General features: G+C 40.5%; 1 protein-coding gene across 1 annotated transcript in view; it reads right to left on the bottom strand.

Annotated features, from left to right (window-relative positions):
* Positions 1-21,108, bottom strand: part of LOC133615682 (meiosis inhibitor protein 1) — a 149,365-nt gene that overhangs the window by 57,623 nt on the left and 70,634 nt on the right. Inside the window, exons 21-24 of the mRNA XM_061974446.2 lie at positions 17,279-17,464; positions 17,047-17,160; positions 11,511-11,691; positions 4,424-4,537 (exon numbers count right to left, since the gene is read on the bottom strand). Coding sequence (XP_061830430.1) covers positions 4,424-4,537; positions 11,511-11,691; positions 17,047-17,160; positions 17,279-17,464 — 595 coding nt within the window. The remainder of the gene's footprint in view (positions 1-4,423; positions 4,538-11,510; positions 11,692-17,046; positions 17,161-17,278; positions 17,465-21,108) is intronic.

Here is a 21,108-nt window from a genome sequence, read left to right as displayed (position 1 = left end):
CCCTTGAATTGAAAATCTGGGGTCTTCAAAAGCTGTAAGTCCATGATCATCACAATTATAATCTCACTTTGCATATAATAAGGTAATATCACATACTAGTTTCACATTTGATGCTAAACGTCTGACATGAGTTTCACCAGTGTAATGGAAATGACTGGGAAATCATGCAACTTTTCTCCGACTACAATTAAACATTCACTTGTTGAAAATCAGTAGCATCGTGGCAAGTATGTGCGAGCTTTTAACCACAAACTTGCCGTGTTACAGACACCGTTTGGAAACTATTAAGGTATGTAAATAAACATTTACAATATTTCTGTATAAATAACTCATTTCACAACATGTATATCTGCGGCTTATAGTCAGTCCGGTGTGGCTAATATATGGAAAAATATTTATTAGCTGCGGCTTATGTACCGGTGCGCTCTATAGTCTGGAAAATACGGTCCTTACTGTCATGTCTGTGTAATCATGTTTTTGTTTTAAGTCATGTTTTTGTTTAGTTATAGGAATCTTTGGTTTCTGGCTTTTCACTCCCTTGTCTTGTTTGCATGATTACCCATTAGTTTCACCTGTTCCACGTTTGGACTCATTGTGCACTCTTGATTGTCACCATAGCAACCCATTAGTTTTCACCTGTCACGTCACGCACCTGTTTCACGTCTTGAGTCACGCACCTGTTTTCGTTAATCATGTCTGTAGTATTTAAGTTCAGTGTTTTTCAGTTTGTCTTGCTGACGACCTCACACCACATTTATGCTCTGTCCATTTTTTCATGTCCATGTTCACTCTGCTCCTTTTTTGTCCATGCCAAGTAAGTTTTCTTTATTCAAGCCATAGTTTGCAAGTTTTGTTTAATTGTTCATAGTTTATTCTCCGCCACTGTGCGCGCCTTTTGTTTGATCCTTTTTTGTATTTATAGTTAATAAATAAATCATGTACCTTAATTCCCGTCTCGCCCGTGCCAACTTTCCGTTGCATCCTGGAAAAGCAAACTCCCAAGATCAAGTCGTGACACTTACACCATGTAGCGGTATATACAACAATTTAGGATGTTTTTATAGAGGCTTGTAGGCGGATTAGATCCTATCCCCATTACCTTAAAAGTTAAAGTTAAAGTAGCAATGATAGTCACACACACACACACGAGGTGTGGCGAAATTATTTTCTGCATTTGACCCATCACCATTGATCACCCCATGGGAGGTGAGGGGAGCAGTGAGCAGCAGTGGTGGCCGCGCCCGGGAATCATTTTTGGTGATTTAACCCCCAATTCCAACCCTTGATGCTGAGTGCCAAGCAGGGAGGTAATAGCTCCCATTTTTATAGTCTTTGGTATGACTCGGCCGGGGTTTGAACTCACGACCTACCCATCTCAGGGCAGACACTCTAACCCAGGGGTCGGCAACCTTTACCACTCAAAGAGCCATTTTGACCCGTTTCCACAAATTAAAGAAAACAATGGGAGCCACAAAACTCTTTTGAAATTTAAAATGAAATAACACTACATACAAAGTTTTTTTTTTGCTTTGTGCTATGTATAAACCAGGGGCCCGCACCTTAATATGGAAATGTGATGTTAGTGCGGCCCGCCAGTTTTATATGAAGGGCACTTGACAGCGTCACACTTGCCAACCCTCCCGATTTTTCCGGTAGACTCCAGAATTTCAGGGAAACTATTCTCTTGAATGTATGCTGATTTTCACCCAAACAACAATAATAAGGGCGTGCCGTGATGTCACTACCTTTAGCGCCCTCTACAGCTTGAACAAACAGCTTGCCAGCCCAGTTACATGTTATATGAGGCTTCTGCAGACACACATACGTGAATGCAATTCATACTTGGTTAACAGCCATACAGATCACACTGAGGGTGGCGATATAAACAACTTTAACACTCTTACTAATATGCGCCACACTGTGAACCCACACCAAAACAAGAATGACAAACACATTTCGGGAGAACATCCGCACCGTAACACAACAGAACAAATACCCAGAATCCCATGCATCCCTAACTCTTCCGGGCTACTTTATGCACCCCCGCTACCACCAAAGCCCGCCACCCCAACCCTGCCCCCCCACACATCAACAACACCCCCCCCCCACCCCCCACCCCCCGTGCGTAGATTGAGGTGGGCGGGGTTTGGTGGTAGCAGGGTGTGTAATGTAGCAAAATAATTGATTGCATTCAGACAGGTTAAAATGTTGCTAAAACCATCACTTTTCTATCAGTCACAGTGACTTTTCAAAACAAAAATATTACGGCAAAAATCATATGGGTTGATTGACATGTTTATTCTGTAAGCTAACTTCAATAGTTTGAAATTATTTTGACAGTTAATGCCAGTTATCCTGTCAACCTTTCACAAGACTTCAATTTGTTCATTGAAAGTATAAACACTTTTTACAGTAAACAAATGGTAAAACAGTACTAAACAATTCCATTAAAAAAAAAATTGGTGTCATTATTAACTTTCTGTCCAAGCTTGTATAATCTACTGCCTTGTTCAATTGTAAAAAATATTCTGTGCCTAAAATTCACATTTCTATCACAATTATCATACTGTAAACATGGTAAGCTAACTTCATTAAAATTAATAGTCCTGTCAATAGCATGGAATTACAATTCAAATGTAGTTTTTTTGTAAGCCTTTCAAAAGAATTCAAAATATGAAAAATTCATGAAAATGAATTGAAGCCATCAGACACTTGAAAAGTGGCACATCACATCTCTAATGTAATCATTTGAACTTTTCAACAGAAATAGCACTGCAAAAATATTAAGGACATACTTCTGTATTTTGGTAGTTATGCTGTCAACATTTAACAAGATTTCTTCAACTTGGACTTGAAAGCATAAATAGTATAAACACTTTTAACAGTATAACAGTACTAAACAATTCCAATAGATAACATTGGTGTCATTACCTTTTTGTGGCTAAAATCCAAATGTAGCAACGGCATTAGACTTGTGTTTTTTTGTCCCAACGTGGTCTTTTACATCGCTAATTCCTCCGTGTCCGATCGAAAAATCTTGTCTGCACATGGTGCAATTCGCGTAGTTTTCACCCTTTTTGGAACGGATAATTATTCCCGGATAGGCTTTTGAATATTCTTCACGGAATGACTGCAGTTTTCTTTTCGGTTTAAGACTCGTTTGCGATTTTTCTCCGGCTGATTCCATGATCGTTCGCTCGTTTGGAAACAATGGCAACTGGTGCCTCGTGCTTGGCAGCGGTGCTATAAATAGCCTCGCGCATAGCATTCGGAATGGCTCGATAGGAAGTTACGGGAAGCAGTGTCGATTGTCATTGTTGTTACGCGATTTCGTGAATAAAACTTAAAAAAAATAAAATAATTTTTAATGAATGAAAAACCGTATTTTTTATCACTGCAACCGTAACCCGGAATAGGTTGATGAAAACCGTATTAATTACGGGAAAACCGGAGTAGTTGGCAGGTATGAGTTAGGGATGCATGGGATTCTGGGTATTTGTTCTGTTGTGTTTATGTTGTGTTACGGTGCGGATGTTCTCCCGAAATGTGTTTGTCATTCTTGTTTGGTGTGGGTTCACAGTGTGGCGCATATTAGTAAGAGTGTTATAGTTGTTTACACGGCCACCGTCAGTGTGTTCTGTATGGCTGTTGAACAAGTATGCCTTGCTGTCACTTAGTGTGTGAGCAGACGCCGCATACAAAATGTGACTGCGCCGGCACGCTGTTTCTTAGGTGAAAAAGCGGACGCGACGACAGGTTGTAGAGGACGCAAAATGCAGTGCCATCACGGCACGCCCTCAATTTTGTTGTCCGGGTGAAAATTGGAGAATGTTTGCCCTGGGAGAGGCAGTGAAATCCGGAAGTCTCCCGGAAAAATCGGGAGGGTTGGCAAGAATGCAGCTGAGCCGCATCAGAGTGGTCTAAGAGCCGCGGGTTGCCGACCCCTGCTCTAACCACTAGGCCACTTACTAGGTTACCTGCATTGTTAGCCACATTTTGCCAGCAGTTTTCTATGATTTAGGCCGCACATAAAACAGAAAGACATTTGTGTTTTTGTCTCACATAAGGATTGTCAATAATAGGCAAAATTCCAAAAAGTAGGCCTCTTTTTTTATTTTGCGACTTTACCTCTTTGTGTGTCGTGCCGCTCTGTGGGAGCTTATCTTTTGTTAATTAAAGACTTTATTGAAGCAACCTGCCACCAAGTCCTTTCATCCCGGGGTAAGACTAAACCACCTAACAGTGTTAAAGCCTGTGCAAGCGGGTGTTACCTGTCATGATATTCTGCTGATCTGTCAAGCACATATTTGTGTGCAACACAGGCTGACTGCTGTCCTGTCAAATGTTGCTGTTGACTACTCAGGGACATGCAAATAGTGCAGACATGATTATACTGAGCTCAGTGGCCCTGCTCTGACCTCACCATGGTAGAGCAGCTTGAAGTGCACGCCGTCCATCTTGCTGCAGCGGGGTGAAAGTGGCTCCTCGCTGGTATGAGTGACACTGAGCAGCCGCAGCACCAGCGGGAGTGAATTCACTACAAAAGCGTGACACATTTTGATGATTATTACGAGTCTCTCGGTAAATAACCAGTTGTCTGCTGCAGTGTATGAGATGACCCTGCAATGTTTTCATTGCCAGTTGTATTTACATTACAGGGACTCTCATCTGTCAAACTATTGCAAAAAACATTGATCACAAACCATAGAAAGGTGTCAACAAATATGACACACACAAGAGAGGTTACACTGTCTTTGAAGGCATGAAGACACGTTTGACTCAACACTCCAGTGAACAGTGGATGCACAAATGTACACTTACCTATTTTATATTGGGAAAGAAGGTAAGCACATGGAGCCATACATAAGGATGGGTACCGAATTCGCTACTTTTATAGGTTGGTACTAGAGATGCGCGGATAGGCAATTATTTAATCCGCAACCGCATCAGAAAGTCGTCAACCATCCGCCATCCACCCGATGTAACATTTGATCAGAACCGCACCCGCCCGTTGTTATATATCTAATATAGACGATGCAAGGCATTAGTGAGGTTATAAAGCTTTTGCCTGTTAAAGAAAGGAGACTGATCCAATGCAGCACAGACATTCGCGTGCCACGCTGTCACGACCCAGACGCACACCAGTGCGCAATCATATGGGAGCCGCGCTGAGCGCACCTCCAAGCGCGTCTCGCTGCCGGCGACGGCCGGGTATGGGCCCGACGCTCCAGCGCCATCCATTTTCAGGGCTAGTTGATTCAGCAGGTGGGTTGTTACACACTCCTTAGCAGGTTCCGACTTCCATGGCCACCGTCCTGCTGTCTATATCAACCAGGGTGAGCCCCACCCCTTTCGTGAGCGCACTGCGCGCGGAGTGACCCCTGTTACACGCCCCCGGCAACAGGGGTGGCGGGCAGGTAAGCTGCGCGGGCGGAGCGCGCGGAGTGACCCCTGTTACGAGCCCCCGGCCACGGGGGTGGCGGGCAGGTAAGCTGCTTACCTGCTGCGCGTGACGCCGGCCGCGGCGAAGGCGGACGAGGCGGGGTGTCGGTGCGGTGGTGACCCTGGACGTGCGTCGGGCCCTTCTCGCGGATCGCCTCAGCTACGGCTCCCGGTGGGGCCCTCTAGGGGGAAGGGGCCTCGGTCCCGGACCCCGGCGAGGCATCGGGGGCCTTCTCCGCTCCGTAAAAGTGTCCATCTCTTTTTTTTCTTCTTCTTCTGTTGTGGCATATGCTGCAGGTGCCTGCTCGTTTTTCGTATGTGGGTAACAACATTTAACTATGTATATATATTTACCAATTGGTTTAACTGCCACCCGCCTGAATCTATTTAAAATCTAATTTTTTTTTATTTCAACCGCCCGACCCGACCCGACCCGCGGATAAAATCTAATTTTTTTTAATTTCATCAGCCCGATCCGCGGATAATCCGCGGACTCCGCGGTTGTGCCCGCAAACCGCGCATCTCTAGTTGGTACTAGGGTTGTCCCGATACTAATATTGTGGTAACTTTACCAGTACCAAAATTGATACTTTTCTAAATAAAGGGGACCACAAAAATGTAATTATTGGCTTTATTGTAACAAAAAATCTTAGGGTACATGAAACATATGATTATTATTGCAATTTAGTCCTTAAATAAAATAGTGAACATACTAGACAACTTGTCTTTTAGTAGTAAGTAAACAAACAAAGACTCCTAATTAGTCTATGCAGTAACATATTGTGTCATTTATACACCTATAATTTTGTTAAAATTAGGAAGGACAAACTGTAACAATTTATTATTAACCTACTTGTTCATTTACTGTTAATATCTGCTTAATTTCTGTTTCAACATGTTCTATCTACACTTCTGTTAAAATGTAATAATCACTTATTCTTCTCCTCTTTGATACTTGACATTAGTTTTGGATGATACTACACATTTAGGTATCGATGCGATACCAAGTAGTTACAGGATCATACATTGGTCATATTCAAAGTCCTCATGTGTCCAGGCACATACACTATTTACTGACTTTATAAACATAATACGAATTTTAAAAAAAGGAAAAAAGATTTTGTGACTATAAAAAATATATATCGACTAGCTATGCTATTGCACTTGGTATCATTACAGTGGATGTCAGGAGTAGATCCACCCATGGTATTTGTTTACATTTGGTGAGCTACGGTGTGTAGTGAAGCATGTTTAGCTATTCCTCGTCCTCCAGTGATAATGATACCTGTAAGAAACTCACTTGATTTGTCGCCATGGAGACAAGGATTAGTGATTTAGAAGTAGCTAAAACACTGTGGATGGATGTTAGATGCTAGCTAGCTAGCCATGTCTTAAAGCAGCTCTTCCTGAGGGTGTTTTAGTGTTATAACTTCACCTTTATCTCTACTTTTTACACCAAAATGCGTCCATTCTCCCTTTTCTGTCTACACACTGTGTCTGCTTGTAAGTACTCTGTGTGTGTTTGCGCTGCCCAACATGTCATGATGTGACGGCATTTTGTCATGCCCGGTAAAAAATTGGGAACTGGTACTTTTCAAACAAAGTATAGTACCGTTTTTGATTAATTAGTACAATTCATTACTACCATGAATTGATTAAAGTGGACCCCGACTAAAACAAGTGTAAAAACTTATTGGGGTGTTACCATTTAGTGGTCAATTGTAGGGAATATGAACTGTACTGTGCAATCTACTAATAAAAGTTTCAATCAATGAATCAGTATCGCGATACTATACTCGTACTGGTATACCGTACAAGCCTAGTTGGTACTTATTCTGTTGGTACTACAGGGTATATCCATCCACGTGGCGTCATATTTCAATACCTTTGTTGCTCACGATGGCACGGCTGGTTGCAGATTAAACAAACACTTGGCGAGGAAACAAGAACTCAAGCATTTCTGCGAGCAGGTAATGTTGCAATTTTCAACGCCAAAAAAGCTCAAACACAAAGTAAGGCTCCACGTTTGCAAAATGCGCTAGCTCACTGCTAATTTACATGCTACTGACTAGCATCAGCGATTTTACACGCCGTTTTCAACACCTCCAGATTTGGTAATAAAAACTTAAACTAAAATGCACGTTTCAATCAACCAGCTAGTTACAGTATAAACACTTTGTAGGTCTGTCATATTCCGCATTATGGCAAAGACTACTTCCTGGCTCGGCCAGACACCGCAGCCTATACATGCAAAGTCTGTCATATAAACTGGCAAATTGGAATCTGAACACAAGCTATAACAACTGTACAGCAGTTATCATAATCTGCTCATTCCTAAATATTACATTTAAAAAAACAAGATTTTATTATGAAACAATTAACGTTTATTACCACACACACAAAAGTATCATTGATTGATTGATTGATTGAAACTTTTATTAGTAGATTGCACACTTGCCAACCCTCCCGGATTTTCCGGGAGACTCCCGAAATTCAGCGCCTCTCCCGAAAATCTCCCGGGACAAATTTTCTCCCGAAAATCTCCCAAAATTCAGGCGGAGCTGGAGGCCACGCCCCCTCCATACGGACCTGAGTGACGTGTTGACAGCCTGTTCTCACGTCCGCTTTCCCACCATATAAACAGCTAATGATGGAGGGCGAGTTCTTGGTTTCTTATGTGTGTTTATTGTTAGGCAGTTTCATTAACGTCCTCCCAGCGCGGTAACAACACACAACAACAGCAGTCAAATTTTCGTCTACCGTAAAGCAGTTCGTCTGCCGTAAACAGCAATGTTGTGACACTTTTAAACAGGACAATACTGCCATCTACTGTACATGCATATGTGACCCACCCATAATGTGTCACATTTTTGTGTTGATTTATTTATTTTATTTTGTGGTTTGAATTCGTTTTTGGAGCTGTCATTACACATTTATCAGTATTCACATTGGTCAGTAGGGGGCAGTAGGGCGTTTCTTCCCAATTGAATGCTATCACCTGCAGACCGGAAGTGTCTTGTCATTCTGATGAGAGCGACCAGTCTGTGAACAATTGAAACGTCCTGTGTGCTTTTTCCTCCTGTATAACAGGTTAGTTTTGGTGAATCAACTCACTGAATAATATCCATGTGATCTTTATAAGTTTAAGTACACATTCTGATGGTGGAGCCTAACTCTAAAGTGTTTGTGAGTTGTAGTTTGTATTTGTGAATGAATCCAGTGCACAGCTGCAGTAATCAATACAAAAAGGCGACGTGAGTGCGCAATGTTTATGTAGGAACTTCTGATCCTAATTCAGACTCCCAAATTAGAGCTCCCGTTTTCTTATTGATTTTATAATGTATATTTGTATAATGGGTGTGTTCTGAAATAGTGACAGAGAATAGAACAAGGATGGACAATTCAACCCTTAACTCAACAATGAGTAGATGAGTGTTATGTGTGTGTAAATGTGTAAATAAATGAACACTGAAATTCAAGTATTTCTTTTATTTATTTATATATATATATATATATATATATGTATACATATATATATATATATATATATATATATATATATATATATATATATATATATATATATATATATATATATATATATATATATATATATATATATACACATACAGGTAAAAGCCAGTAAATTAGAATATTTTGAAAAACTTGATTTATTTCAGTAATTGCATTCAAAAGGTGTAACTTGTACATTATATTTATTCATTGCACACAGACTGATGCATTCAAATGTTTATTTCATTTAATTTTGATGATTTGAAGTGGCAACAAATGAAAATCCAAAATTCCGTGTGTCACAAAATTAGAATATTACTTAAGGCTAATACAAAAAAGGGATTTTTAGAAATGTTGGCCAACTGAAAAGTATGAAAATGAAAAATATGAGCATGTACAATACTCAATACTTGGTTGGAGCTCCTTTTGCCTCAATTACTGCGTTAATGCGGCGTGGCATGGAGTCGATGAGTTTCTGGCACTGCTCAGGTGTTATGAGAGCCCAGGTTGCTCTGATAGTGGCCTTCAACTCTTCTGCGTTTTTGGGTCTGGCATTCTGCATCTTCCTTTTCACAATACCCCACAGATTTTCTATGGGGCTAAGGTCAGGGGAGTTGGCGGGCCAATTTAGAACAGAAATACCATGGTCCGTAAACCAGGCACGGGTAGATTTTGCGCTGTGTGCAGGCGCCAAGTCCTGTTGGAACTTGAAATCTCCATCTCCATAGAGCAGGTCAGCAGCAGGAAGCATGAAGTGCTCTAAAACTTGCTGGTAGACGGCTGCGTTGACCCTGGATCTCAGGAAACAGAGTGGACCGACACCAGCAGATGACATGGCACCCCAAACCATCACCCAACCATGCACATGTTGCATTTCCTTTGGAAATCGAGGTCCCAGAGTCTGGAGGAAGACAGGAGAGGCACAGGATCCACGTTGCCTGAAGTCTAGTGTAAAGTTTCCACCATCAGTGATGGTTTGGGGTGCCATGTCATCTGCTGGTGTCGGTCCACTCTGTTTCCTGAGATCCAGGGTCAACGCAGCCGTCTACCAGCAAGTTTTAGAGCACTTCATGCTTCCTGCTGCTGACCTGCTCTATGGAGATGGAGATTTCAAGTTCCAACAGGACTTGGCGCCTGCACACAGCGCAAAATCTACCCGTGCCTGGTTTACGGACCATGGTATTTCTGTTCTAAATTGGCCCGCCAACTCCCCTGACCTTAGCCCCATAGAAAATCTGTGGGGTATTGTGAAAAGGAAGATGCAGAATGCCAGACCCAAAAACGCAGAAGAGTTGAAGGCCACTATCAGAGCAACCTGGGCTCTCATAACACCTGAGCAGTGCCAGAAACTCATCGACTCCATGCCACGCCGCATTAACGCAGTAATTGAGGCAAAAGGAGCTCCAACCAAGTATTGAGTATTGTACATGCTCATATTTTTCATTTTCATACTTTTCAGTTGGCCAACATTTCTAAACATCCCTTTTTTGTATTAGCCTTAAGTAATATTCTAATTTTGTGACACACGGAATTTTGGATTTTCATTTGTTGCCACTTCAAATCATCAAAATTAAATGAAATAAACATTTGAATGCATCAGTCTGTGTGCAATGAATAAATATAATGTACAAGTTACACCTTTTGAATGCAATTACTGAAATAAATCAAGTTTTTCAAAATATTCTAATTTACTGGCTTTTACCTGTATATGTAATAAAAAAATATATATATATAGCTAGAATTCACTGAAAGTCAAGTATTTCTTATATATATATATCTTAACCACACCCCTGCCCCACCCCTGACCACGCCCCCCACCTCCCGAAATCGGAGGTCTCAAGGTTGGCAAGTATGAGATTGCACAGTTCAGTACATATTCCGTACAATTGACCACTAAATGTTAACACCCCAATAAGTTTTTCAACTTGTTTAAGTCGGGGTCCACGTTAATCAATTCAGAAATTGTACTGTGCAGTACTGGTATTGATTCCCAGGTACTGTATTATTTAAATATGAAAGGTACACATCCCAAGCCACACAAGATGAAATCCTTCAGTAAACACATCTAAAAAGCAATATAAAGAGTTAACAACAGCTAATTAATCTCAGTATGAATTGGTGTAGGACTTATTCAAACTTGTTGCTTTTGAAGTCTTTTTCCGTGGCGTGATTGACACTACTAAGCTGCATCCGTGCTTTGTCTCACTTTCGAGAAGGTCGACATGTTTATTCTTCCGAGCATGAGTTAGCAGGCTGCCATTATTTTATTTCCTTACTTGAAGAGGTTTGTTGCAGCCTCAGGCTCTGCCACCTTTATGAGTATTCTTTATTCCATTCACCATGGTGGCTACATACATTGATTAGCAATACCCAGACTTGTTTCTTTCAACTGCTCCTTGAAGGCTGACTTTAAACAGAGAATGTGTGGATTTGTCAATCAATCAAAGTTGACTTATATAGCCCTTAATCCCACGTGTCTGAAAGGGCTGAGATATGTACTGTACATCACATGCTTGATGAGAACTGACAGGACATGATGGCCCTGTGCCTCCTACCTTCTTTAGCATGATGTCCACGGTCCATAGTCTGGACACTGATTTTCTGCAAGACCTGTAGCAGGGCCGCTTTCAAACTGGCACACAAGTCCGCCTCAAAGTCATTGTTGCCGTCCAAGAGAAGCGTCAGAACCGACAGTGCTCGCTCTGCCAGGGAAGACTCCCTGGTGCAAACCATGTCCTGGAAGAAGGCAGGCAAGAAAAGACATTTGGAACTTGATGCCAAATCCACTCGGTTGCTGCAGGATTTCTTCACCAGAGCTAATGATGTCAATATTTCACCTCTCCAGGCATGCTCTTAGAGCAGGGGTGTCCAAACCTTTGCCACTGAGGGCCGCACACTAAAATATCAAAAGCATACGTGGGCCATTTTGATATTTTTCATTTTCAAAAATATTTACATTTTTTTTACCCTTTAGGGCAGGGGTGTCAAACTCAAATACAGAGTGGGCCAAAATGTAAAACTGAACAAAGCCGTGGGCCAAGGTTGAACAAATGAACCTTTTAATAGGGACCCAAACAAGTTTTGCATTGAATATTGAACAAGCAAGGCTTATAGAACTTTATAGTGACATGCAAAATCAAGTTTCAAATAATAATAACAATAATAAAAAAAATATCAATGGCATATCAAATAAAATGTAAATAAAAATTGACTTCCTCTTTTCTATTTGCAGCCTTCTGCATACCTGCCAACTTTTGAAATCAGAAAAACCTAGTAGCCAGGGTCCAGGGGCCGCAGGCCCCGGTAGGTCCAGGACAAAGTTCTGGTGGGGGGTTCAGGCTTCGCCCCCCGACGCAAAATGATTATTAGCATTCAGACAGGTTAAAATGTTGCTAAAACCATCACTTTTCTATCAGTCACAGTGACTTTTCAAAACAAAAATATTACAGCAAAAATCATATGGGTTGATTGACATGTTTATTCTGTAAGATAACTTCAATAGTTTGAAATTATTTTGACAGTTAATGCCAGTTATCCTGTCAACCTTTCACAAGACTTCAATTTGTTAATTGAAAGTATAAACACTTTTTACAGTAAACAAATGGTAAAACAGTACTAAACAATTCCATAAAAAAAAAAAATTGGTGTCATTATTAACTTTCTGTCCAAGCTTGTATAATCTACTGCCTTGTTCAATTGTAAAAAATATTCTGTGCCTAAAATTCACATTTCTATCACAATTATCATACTGTAAACATGGTAAGCTAACTTCATTAAAATTAATAGTCCTGTCAATAGCATGGAATTACAATTCAAATGTAGTTTTTTTGTAAGCCTTTCAAAAGAATTCAAAATATGAAAAATGAATGAAAATTAATTGAAGCCATCAGACACTTGAAAAGTGGCACATCACATCTCTAATGTAATCATTTGAACTTTTCAACAGAAATAGCACTGCAAAAATATTAAGGACATACTTCTGTATTTTGGTAGTTATGCTGTCAACATTTAACAAGATTTCTTCAACTTGGACTTGAAAGCATAAATAGTATAAACACTTTTAACAGTATAACAGTACTAAACAATTCCAATAGATAACATTGGTGTCATTACCTTTTTGTGGCTAAAATCCAAAAAACGTTGAAAGTTTTCCACTTGTATCGCTAACAACGGCATTAGACTTGTGTTTTTTTGTCCCAACGTGGTCTTTTACATGGCTAATTCCTCCGTGTCCGATCGAAAAATCTTGTCTGCACAAGGTGCAATTCGCGTAGTTTTCACCCTTTTTGGAACGGATAATTATTCCCGGATAGGCTTTTGAATATTCTTCACGGAATGACTGCAGTTTTCTTTTCGGTTTAAGACTCGTTTGCGATTTTTCTCCGGCTGATTCCATGATCGTTCGCTCGTTTGGAAACAATGGCAACAGGTGCCTCGTGCTTGGCAGCGGTGCTATAAATAGCCTCGCGGAATGGCTCGATAGGAAGTTACGGGAAGCAGGTCGAATGTCATTGTTGTTACGCGATTTCGTGAATAAAACTTTTTTTTAAATATTTTTTTTTAATTAATGAAAAACCGTATTTTTTATCACTGCAACCGTAACCCGGAATAGGTTGATGAAAACCGTACTAATTACGGGAAAACCGGAGTAGTTGGCAGGTATGCTTCTGAGGTAAATATCAAAATAAACTTTTTCCACAGGCTAATAATACATTTGAAAATAAAATAACAATAATGAATGAATCAAACATTCAAGCCTTGAAGTAGCAAGAGAAAGTGCATGAATAAAACGTTAATTATTGCTCAGTTTGCTACACTGATTTGCTTTAACACTGAATATGGAACAAGCAAAGCTTATATAACTTAATAGTGCAAAATCAACTTTCAAAAAACAAACGAAAAAACATCAACGGTATATTAAATACAATTTAAATAAAAAATTGAATGCCTCTTTTCTATTTGCAGCCTTCTGAGGTAAATATCAACATTAACTTGGTGGGCGGGGGCGGGGTTTGTGTATTGTAGCGTGCCGGAAGAGTTAGTGCTGCAAGGGGTTCTGCTGTATTTATGTTGTGTTACGCTGCGGATGTTCTCCCGAAATGTGTTTGTCATTCTTGTTTGGCGTGGGTTCACAGTGTGGCGCATGTTTGTAACAGTGTTAAAGTTGTTTATACGGCCACCCTCAGTGTGACCTGTATGTCTGTTGATCAAGTATGCGTTGCATTCACTCATGAGTGTGTAGAAGCCGCATATATTACGTGACTGGGCCGGCACGGTGTTTGCATGGAGGAAAAGCGGACGTGATGACAGGTTGTAGAGGACGTTGAAGGTAGTGCCTTTAAGGCACGCCCCCAATAATGTTGTCCGGGTGGAAATCGGGAGAAATTCGGGGGAATGGTTGCCCCGGGAGTTTTTCGGGAGGGGCACTGAAATTTGGGAGTCTCCCGGGAAAACCGTGAGGGTTGGCAAGTATGAGTATTAGCGGTGGATACTGTGTATAATACCGGCGGGCCAGCTCTAATGTTAATTTGATATTGCCTCAAGGGCCAAATTAAATTACACGGCGGGCCAGAGTTTGACACCCATGCTTTAGGGCTCCACTCCAGTTTGGTCCTGGGGACCCGGAAGGGTCTCTGTCATTAAAATGTTACAAAGAAGTCCAATATTAAAAACCTCTAAAGGCTTAGTGACCCTTGATAAAAGCATTTTGGTACCCCTGACCACAACGTTTGAAGTAACCCAGCAGGCACAAGACATTGATACAACGTTGATTAGACATACATGTCCTTTAAAAGTGACTTTGAAACAACGTAGCAAAATAATTGTATTTGTAAATTAAGACAATGTTGATGTCCAATGTTGGCTCCACGTTGTTGGTTGGGAAAATGACCAAAATTCAATCAACGTCACAACCTGATATTGATTAAAGGTTGTGAAAAGCATGTTGTTTCAACGTTAAAGTTAAGTTAAAGTGCCAATGATTGTGGCGAAATTATCCTCTGCATTTGACCCATCACCCTTGATCACCCTCTGGGAGGTGAGGGGAGCAGCGGGCAGCAGCGGTGGCCGCGCCCAGGAATCACTTTTTTGGTGATTTAACCCCCAATTCCAAGCCTTGATGCTGAGTGCCAAGCAGGGAGGTAATGGCTCCCATTTTTATAGTCTTTGGTATGAACTCACGACCTACCCATCTTAGGGCGGACACACTAACCACTAGGCTGGTATTTGTGTTGGAGAATATTGGTTGGGACATAACCAAAATTCAATGGTCAAATCAACGTCACAACCTGACATTGAATAAACGTCGTAACAAGCATGTTGTTTGAACATTATGTTTGAGTGTCTCCACGTCAGGACCTCATTCAACAAGTTCTCAACGTTGTTTCGATGTCTTGTGTCTGCTGGGAAACTGTGTTTTTCTACTTTAAACATCAAATCAAAACAACACCAGCCATAGTTCTGTGTTCAACTCATAGCTATACATATTTTTCAAGTTTGAATGTACAAACCCCGTTTCCATATGAGTTGGGAAATTGTGTTAGATGTAAATATAAACGGAATACAATGATTTGCAAATCCTTTTCAACCCATATTCAATTGAATGCACCACAAAGACAACATATTTGATGTTCAAACTCATCAAGTTTTTTTTTTTGCAAATAATCATTAACTTAGAATTTCATGGCTGCAACACGTGCCAAAGTAGTTGGGAAAGGGCATGTTCACCACTGTGTTACATGGCCTTTCCTTTTAACAACACTCAGTAAAGGTTTGGGAACTGAGGAGACACATTTTTGAAGCTTCTCAGGTGGAATTCTTTCCCATTCTTGCTTGATGTACAGCTTAAGTTGTTCAACAGTCCGGGGGTCTCCGTTGTGCTATTTTAGGCTTCATAATGCGCCACACATTTTCAATGGGAGACAGGTCTGGACTACAGGCAGGCCAGTCTAGTACCCGCACTCTTTTACTATGAAGCCACGTTGTTGTAACACGTGGCTTGGCATTGTCTTGCTGAAATAAGCAGGGGCGTCCATGGTAACGTTGCTTGGATGGCAACATATGTTGCTCCAAAACCTGCATGTACCTTTCAGCATTAATGGTGCCTTCACAGATGTGTAAGTTACCCATGCCTTGGCCACTAATACACCCCCAAACCATCACAGATGCTGGCTTTTCAACTTTGCGCCTATAACAATCCGGGTGGTTCTTTTCCTCTTTGGTCCGGAGGACACGACTTCCACAGTTTCCAAAAACAATTTGAAATGTGGACTCGTCAGACCACAGAACATTTTTCCACTTTGTATCAGTCCATCTTAGATGAGCTCAGGCCCAGCGAAGCCCACGGCGTTTCTGGGTGTTGTTGATAAACGGTTTTCGCCTTGCATAGGAGAGTTTTGACTTGCACTTACAGATGTAGCGACCAACTGTAGTTACTGACAGTGGGTTTCTGAAGTGTTCCTGAAACCATGTGGTGATATCCTTTACACACTGATGTCGCTTGTGGATGCAGTACAGCCTGAGGGATCAAAGGTCACGGGCTTAGCTGCTTACGTGCAGTGATTTCTCCAGATTCTCTAAACCCTTTGATGATATTACGGAGCGTAGATGGTGAAATCCCTAAATTCCTTGCAATAGCTGGTTGAGAAAGGTTTTTCTTAAACTGTTCAACAATTTGCTCACGCATTTGTTGACAAAGTGGTGACCCTCGCCCCATCCTTGTTTGTGAATGACTGAGCATTTCATGGAATCTACTTTTATACCCAATCATGGCACCCACCTGTTCCCAATTAGCCTGCACACCTGTGGGATGTTCCAAATAAGTGTTTGATGAGCATTCCTCAACTTTATCAGTATTTATTGCCACCTTTCCCAACTTCTTCGTCACGTGTTGCTGGCATCAAAGTCTAAAGTTAATGATTATTTGCAAAAAAAAAAAATGTTTATCAGTTTGAACTTAAATATGTTGTCTTTGTAGCATATTCAACTGAATATGGGTCGAAAATTATTTGCAAATCATGGTATTCCGTTTATATTTACATTGAACACAATTTCCCAACTCATATGGAAACGGGGTTTGTATTTTGATCTCACCAGGAGGGTCATGATGATAGCTGGGTACTTCTTTATCACAGACAGAAGCTCCACAATGTCTTTGTCGGTCTCTCCATCACCTCGTTGTAGCTTGTCTTTCACATGAGTGTCTGTCTATTGAAAGAACAAAATGGAAGGAGTGTGATCACAATCAATTACACTGCATTTATTTTGGAAGAAAGAAGAACGAATCAAACGTTTTTTCCAGGGAAACTAAAGAGTTGCCTTTCACCATGGTTAGGTCTGCATCTGTGTACTGTGCCTGCTTGGTCAACCATAGTTCCAAGATCAGGCCTCCAAATGTCTTCTCAAGCAGCGGATGGCTACAAATGAAGTGGAGGAGGGCAGGATGGTGACTGTAGAGGGATGAGAAGCTCTGGCAGGAGGAGAGTGCCATGCTGATGCACTTTAAAGGAGCCTTGAGTAGGTTGGCAAAGAAGCACAGGAAACATTTAGAAAAGTAACTCCTCCTGTTTTAGTTCCTAGCAATGTAAGAAGACAATTCTCCTAATCTTCCTCAAGGATTGTGCATCGTAGTCAACAACAATGTATATGCACACACCATGGTATGCACTAGGAAGGGGTTCTCAAACTTTTTGGGACCACATCTTCCAAGAAGTCCTTATTAATCCTCATGTAATTAAAAAAAATGAAAACTTAGGTTTTCGCTAAAAGGCCTCAAGCATTTGAAAGCTCATGGAGTCCTTTTTTGCTGTATGTCAACTCTCTTGACCTATGCCCAGACGCAGATGAGGAATAATCTCCCTTTTATTTATTAGTATTATTTTATTCTATTTTTATTTTATTATATATTATTATTCCTATTATTACATTTTTATTTTTATTTTATTATTATTATTATATTTGTTTTTATATATACAGGTAAAAGCCAGTAAATTAGAATATTTTGAAAAACTTGATTTATTTCAGTAATTGCATTCAAAAGGTGTAACTTGTACATTATATTTATTCATTGCACACAGACTGATGCATTCAAATGTTTATTTCATTTCATTTTGATGATTTGAAGTGGCAACAAATGAAAATCCAAAATTCCGTGTGTCACAAAATTAGAATATTACTTAAGGCTAATACAAAAAAGGGATTTTTAGAAATGTTGGCCAACTGAAAAGTATGAAAATGAAAAATATGAGCATGTACAATACTCAATACTTGGTTGGAGCTCCTTTTGCCTCAATTACTGCGTTAATGCGGCGTGGCATGGAGTCGATGAGTTTCTGGCACTGCTCAGGTGTTATGAGAGCCCAGGTTGCTCTGATAGTGGCCTTCAACTCTTCTGCGTTTTTGGGTCTGGCATTCTGCATCTTCCTTTTCACAATACCCCACAGATTTTCTATGGGGCTAAGGTCAGGGGAGTTGGCGGGCCAATTTAGAACAGAAATACCATGGTCCGTAAACCAGGCACGGGTAGATTTTGCGCTGTGTGCAGGCGCCAAGTCCTGTTGGAACTTGAAATCTCCATCTCCATAGAGCAGGTCAGCAGCAGGAAGCATGAAGTGCTCTAAAACTTGCTGGTAGACGGCTGCGTTGACCCTGGATCTCAGGAAACAGAGTGGACCGACACCAGCAGATGACATGGCACCCCAAACCATCACTGATGGTTTGGGTTGGTTTGGTTTGCATTTCCTTTGGAAATCGAGGTCCCAGAGTCTGGAGGAAGACAGGAGAGGCACAGGATCCACGTTGCCTGAAGTCTAGTGTAAAGTTTCCACCATCAGTGATGGTCTGTGGGGTATTGTGAAAAGGAAGATGCAGAATGCCAGACCCAAAAACGCAGAAGAGTTGAAGGCCACTATCAGAGCAACCTGGGCTCTCATAACACCTGAGCAGTGCCAGAAACTCATCGACTCCATGCCACGCCGCATTAACGCAGTAATTGAGGCAAAAGGAGCTCCAACCAAGTATTGAGTATTGTACATGCTCATATTTTTCATTTTCATACTTTTCAGTTGGCCTTTTTTGTATTAGCCTTAAGTAATATTCTAATTTTGTGACACACGGAATTTTGGATTTTCATTTGTTGCCACTTCAAATCATCAAAATTACATGAAATAAACATTTGAATGCATCAGTCTGTGTGCAATGAATAAATATAATGTACAAGTTACACCTTTTGAATGCAATTACTGAAATAAATCAAGTTTTTCAAAATATTCTAATTTACTGGCTTTTACCTGTGTATATATATATATTTATTTTTATTTTTTTTCTCCCTCTCTCTCCTTTTCAGCCCGTCTGTCTGTCTCTGGCCTCGTATGTGTGTGTGTGTGTGAGAATGTGTCTGTCTTTGTCGTCTTACTTGTTATATAATTGTGCCATTTGTCCCTCGTTGGTGGGACCTGAGTGGGGTGGGCGGGTGGGTGGTTTGGGTTTTAAGGGAAAGGGAGTGAATAATTTACTGACTTTAAAATTGTACTGTTTCGACTTTTTCTGTCTATTTGAAAATGTCAATAAAAAAAGTTGGGAAAAAAAACAAAAAACTGCCATTTGTACTATATGCCATTGGAAGGATTTATATTTGAAAAATGTCAACCTAAATAATTAAGAACCTGTTCATACAAAATTAAATTAAAAATTAAAATGTTCAATTAAGAAAATGAACAGAAATGAGACTGCAAATTATAATATTTTTCATTGCCTACTGCCTTTTTTTAAATTCAGAAATGTGAGCATTGTAGGGGCACCTGAAGATGCTTGACATATTTTGGCCTTCCATCATTGCTTTTAAAATCAACCTCCATACTGTATAATGTTTTTCAAAATTGAGCCCCTATTCTTTTCATTCCTCAATAAAGTTGATGAACTTAAATATTTGTCCAGAATGCTATTAAGATCAGCATCGGGAGTCAGGCACTTACGAGGGTCTGATTTGCAAAGGTTTGCATGTACTACACAGACCCGCAGACGTGAGCACATCACCCCTATTTTAGCGTCCCTTCACTGGCTCCCTGTGCGTTACCGAATACATTTTAAACTCCTTTTATTTGTTTTTAAATGTCTAAACAACCTCGCGCCAACCTATCTCTCCGACCTCCTTCAGCCTTACTGCCCCACCCGATCCTTAAGATCAGCCGATCAGCTGCTGTTGACGGTCCCTGACACAAGGCTGAAGCTTAGAGGTGACAGAGCTTTCGCCGTTGCTGCTCCCAAGCTCTGGAACGACCTACCCCTGAGTGTTAGACAAGCCTCCTCTCTTCCGGTTTTTAAATCTCTCTTAAAAACATACTTTTATTCCATGGCTTTTAACACTGAGTGATATCCATCCTGCAATGGCGCCCCATAATACACCTGCTGTGATCCTGTTTTTATGTTTTTATGTATTCTATTTTAATTATTTATTTTTTATCGTGTTCTGTTTGTGTTGTGTTGTGTTTGCTCGGTACTTGTTTTATCTTTTAACCTGTCCATTGTACAGCACTTTGGCTACCCCTGTGGTAAATTTTAAATGTGCTTTATAAATAAAGTTGATTTGATTTGATTTGATACTAAAACACGAGCAAACTTGATCTCAGAATCGCAACATCTCGCAATACTTTCACATCTTCTGTAAAAACTCACTTATTGGCGCTGGCGTTTTAACACAAGCTGTGCCCGACATATGTATGGACATTTTGATGTTTTTTTAACTGTGCAGTCTGTTTGAAAAATTGTGCTATTTACATAAATCAACCTTAACCCTGATAGTGCACACAAAGCTGATCTAGAGGACTACGTCTTTTAAATGAGCAAAATTGTGAGTGCAATCCATTCATTTATTGCAGAATTGATGCAGATTAGTAGAACGCCCACAGTAGTAAGATCAGGAGATGCAAATGTAATCATGTAGCGCTCACAGTGTGATTTATCAAGGCTGAAACTGTTTTTAGCACGATTGGAATGTACGTGCAAACTGCCGTACATTTTCAGCGTTAAAGCATTAAGAACAATATGCCTTTAGCTTTATAAACACATTTCCTAACTATTCATAAATTGTGTTTGAACCTAAAACATGGAAGGCAATAATGCATCATGATAAGGATTGGCTCACAGTCCTTGGTGAGT

Source organism: Nerophis lumbriciformis, linkage group LG22 (genome assembly GCF_033978685.3).
Source record: "Nerophis lumbriciformis linkage group LG22, RoL_Nlum_v2.1, whole genome shotgun sequence".
Taxonomy (NCBI): Eukaryota; Metazoa; Chordata; class Actinopteri; order Syngnathiformes; family Syngnathidae; genus Nerophis; species Nerophis lumbriciformis.
The sequence above is the reverse complement of the archived record's forward strand: the minus strand, read 5'-3'. Positions and strand labels throughout refer to the sequence as shown.